At 39.8% G+C, this 3,673-nt stretch overlaps 1 protein-coding gene across 3 annotated transcripts in view; it reads left to right on the top strand.

The window, feature by feature from the left end:
* The window catches only part of GRIN2A (glutamate receptor, ionotropic, N-methyl D-aspartate 2A), a 356,110-nt gene that overhangs the window by 301,555 nt on the left and 50,882 nt on the right, over positions 1 to 3,673 (top strand). For all 3 annotated transcript variants that reach the window (XM_012647585.1, XM_012647586.1, XM_012647587.1), the window contains one exon: positions 562 to 722. In XM_012647585.1, the coding sequence (XP_012503039.1) occupies positions 562 to 722 (161 nt within the window). The remainder of the gene's footprint in view (positions 1 to 561; positions 723 to 3,673) is intronic.

Below are 3,673 nucleotides of genomic sequence, written 5' to 3'. Positions count from 1 at the left end.
AATGAATGAATGAGTGGAGGGTGAATGAATGGCGACACATAGTCATTTCTGGGTGAGGTGAAGGCAATTGTAAATGGGGCTCAGAGAAGGGAGTGATTGTGGGGATCATGGAAAATTTCACCATTAGGTGGATAAAAGTACCTTAATTCCAGTTCAGTCCAAGTTTCCTGAGCGCTGACTGTGTCCCTAGCTCTGTGCTAGTCTCTATAATGACACAGAAAAGCTCAACCCAACAGATATCTGTGGAGCACCCCGCCAGGCCCTGTGCTAGGAACCGAGGAACGGTACAGAAGACAGACACTGTTTCCACCCTCTGGGAGCCCACAGACCAGTGTAAGATGTGATTCAGTAGAAAGAAAGCACAAAAATAAATGTTTCTGTTCCTTGCTGTCCTGCCCTGATGTATGCATGTTTTGACCTCCCAACGTCAGACAAAATGATCACTAATTTCTTCTTCTTCCTCCTCCTCTTTCTCTCCTTCCCCTTTTCCCTCTCCTCCTCCTTCTCCTTCTCCCCTTCCTCTTCCTCCTCCTCTTCTCTCTCTTCTCTTTCTCTCTCCAGTTTCAGAGACCTCATGACTATTCCCCACCTTTTCGATTCGGGACGGTGCCTAACGGAAGCACAGAGAGAAACATTCGGAATAACTACCCCTACATGCATCAGTACATGACCAAATTTAATCAGAAGGGAGTAGAGGACGCGTTGGTCAGCTTGAAAACAGGGTAAGGAAAGTGGTTTCTTTCTCTCCGCAGGCCTGCCAGCCTATAAACCCGCAGAAATTGGCTCTGCGTGCCTTGGTGCTTATCTGCTCCCTTCCTTGTGTTTTCTGGAGAGCGACTGCCCATGCCCCGTTGAGGGCTGTTTTTGTTAATCTAATGAGCTTCGCAGGTTTCCTTCTGGATTGTGTTAGGGCAGAGCAAATCCAGGACACTTTGAAATGCAGAGAACCAGGGGGTTTCTTAAACTGATAAAAAAGTTTGTCCAACTCCGTGGGATATTTTAACCAGATAGAGATCTAAGAAGGTTGAGAGTTAAAGTAGTGAAAACAAAGATTTTTATCAGATTTTAAGTAGGAGGTTTTTTTGGGGAGGGGGGTACATCATACCGATAACAGCTTTATATGGAAACTAATTGTGTAACGTCGATGACGGAGAAAGAAATTATGGAGAAAAAAGCAAAGAGAACTCACATCCTCTCTCTAAAGGGATAGCTAACATTCTTGCCTACCTGTGGCGCTGTGGAGTGTAGCATATATTCTATAGCTGAAGCTGTCAGAAAAATAAAGACAGCACCGTGGTTAAGAGTTTAGGCTTTGGAGAGAGAGTGCATTCTGCCAGCCCTCATACCTAAAATGTGAATAATAATAGAATCTAAGAGAGAATATTTGATAGAAAACATTATAGATAGTGCCTGGGACATAAACAGTACCTAATTGTTAGTGCCGTTATTTGTTGTAGAGGTTGAATTCTGTTCCGTGGACGCTGTGTGCAATGCATTTTGGAAAGGATTCCATAAAACATGATTTAATTTTAAGTGAAAGAGCTGTTTAAATGAGGAGAGTTTTGATTATCCGGAAAATTAACTGACGTGGGACATCTTCGCCATCAGGGATTCCTGAGACGGGACCGTGACTGCAGGCGCCTTCTGGCAGCTTAATAAGGAGCCTCTTCCTCCTTGGCTGTTCCACGGGCCCACTGCAAAGGCCTTGCTGCTGGCTTTGTGTGTGGCATGGGATGGCGGGGGGCGGGGGGCCCTTTAAATCATCAAAGCCTGAATCTCTGCACAATTCCCCAGGAGCTGTGGCTGTGAACCTTCAATCCTTTCAGCTTCTGTCTTTGGAATTTCTTTGGTGTCTTAGCAGGGGCAGGGAGAGCATTTATTTAGAAGTCGAACTTATGACTTACCCATAACTCATTCACACGCTGCTCATTCCGGCTTGGATTATTTTTTCTTAAATTTGAAAGTATAACAAAAACAAAAAAAATTATAAATATTAAATCTGCTTTATGGCTTTGTACAAACTGATCATCCAGTTCATCAACACCCAGAACCTCCCCTCCGCCCTCCCCACACCTTCTTCTGATCATTATCTTCCATCAGCCACCCTCACTTCTAAAGCTGTAGATTAGTTTTACCTGTTACTTTAACACTTAAATCAAATGTTGTTTTAACATATAAATAAAATCATGCCATACATTTTCTTTTCTGTTTTTTTTTTTTTGGCCCAACATTCTGTTTGTGAGATTGTTACGTGTCATTCCAGTTCTTTCATTCTTATTACTGTATAGAATTTCATTGTTAGAATATACCACACATTTCTCTCTTCTGATCTCAATGAACATTTGAGTAATGTCCTATTTGGGGCCATTATGAATAGTGCTTCTAAGGACATTCTTGCACGTGTCATTTGTTGCATGAAACAGTGCATTTCTCTTGGTATGTACCTAAGGCTGGACTTACTGAGCCATGCAATGTGTGTGTATTCAACTTCAGCTGACACCAGAAAAGACAGATTTTTGATGACTTTCACAGTTTAACCATGGGTATAGGTTTTCTGTTTCGTTTTTACTGTGGTCTTTTAATCAACACAGGACAGGCAGTGAGCACGAATGTGGATGGCAATGGGTGGAAACAGCAGTTGCAGCCTGGCTGGCTCCCTCTTCATTCATTTATTACTCAGAGCACAAAATGGGTTGTTTTCTTCCTTTTTCAATCTTTTTTTTATATAATACAATAAAAAGGGGTAGAGAAATGGAAACCATCCTTGGCCATAAATTGTACAAATTGTTTTCTGGAAGCCATATAATAATTATAACATCCATCTTAGCAAACTTGGGCAGATGGTAGGTTCACTCTATACTCAAATCTCCCATGTGGGAGAGGCTTTGCACTTAAAACTCAGAAACTAGAGCTAAAAGAATAGGAGTCTTTTTTTAAAGAAATAACTTGATATGCCCTTAGGGATGAGAGCACAGCAGGGCTCCCTCCTGGAGATTCAATTTCAGTGGGGTTAATGTTGGGGGACACACGTGCATGTTTAACAGGCTCCTTGGTTAATTATTTAAATAAATTGAACTAAATTTTGAATAGATAATATATGATTAGAAAATCAAAAAGTATATAAAAAGAAAAATAGTGAAGAGTCTTCCCTCTACATTATTTCTCATCTAGTACCCCCCTTGTATAATAATCACATTTACTCTCTATCCTTCCAATATTTCCTTCCAGATCTTTCTACACCAATGCATAAAGAACTATAGAGCTATTTTTATAGATTTATAACCTTTCATTGTGTAAATGTATCATACTGTATTTAGTAAGACCCCTATTGATGGATATTTAGGTTGTTTCTAATCTTTTGCTACTGCAAACTACACTTCAATGAATATCCTTGGATATGTGTCACATACAATGTAGAATAAATTTCTGAAATAGCAGGTCAAAGACTATACATAATTTTGACAGATATTGACAAATTTCCCTCCAAAGGAAATTCATCCTTACCCCATCAATGTATGAAAGAGCTTATTTCCCCAACATTGTTTTTGCCAAAACAATGTGTAATCTATTGTCTAAAATTTTGCTAATAGGTAAAAAGTGTGCTGGCATATATTTCAATTTGCATTTATTTTATTTTCAGTAAATTTTCACCATATTTTCGTAACATAATTAA

Source organism: Propithecus coquereli, unplaced genomic scaffold, assembly GCF_000956105.1.
Source record: "Propithecus coquereli isolate 6110/MARCELLA unplaced genomic scaffold, Pcoq_1.0 Scaffold27, whole genome shotgun sequence".
NCBI classification, from domain to species: Eukaryota; Metazoa; Chordata; class Mammalia; order Primates; family Indriidae; genus Propithecus; species Propithecus coquereli.
Note: the sequence above shows the minus strand (reverse complement) of the source record. Positions and strands in the feature narration are given on the sequence as shown.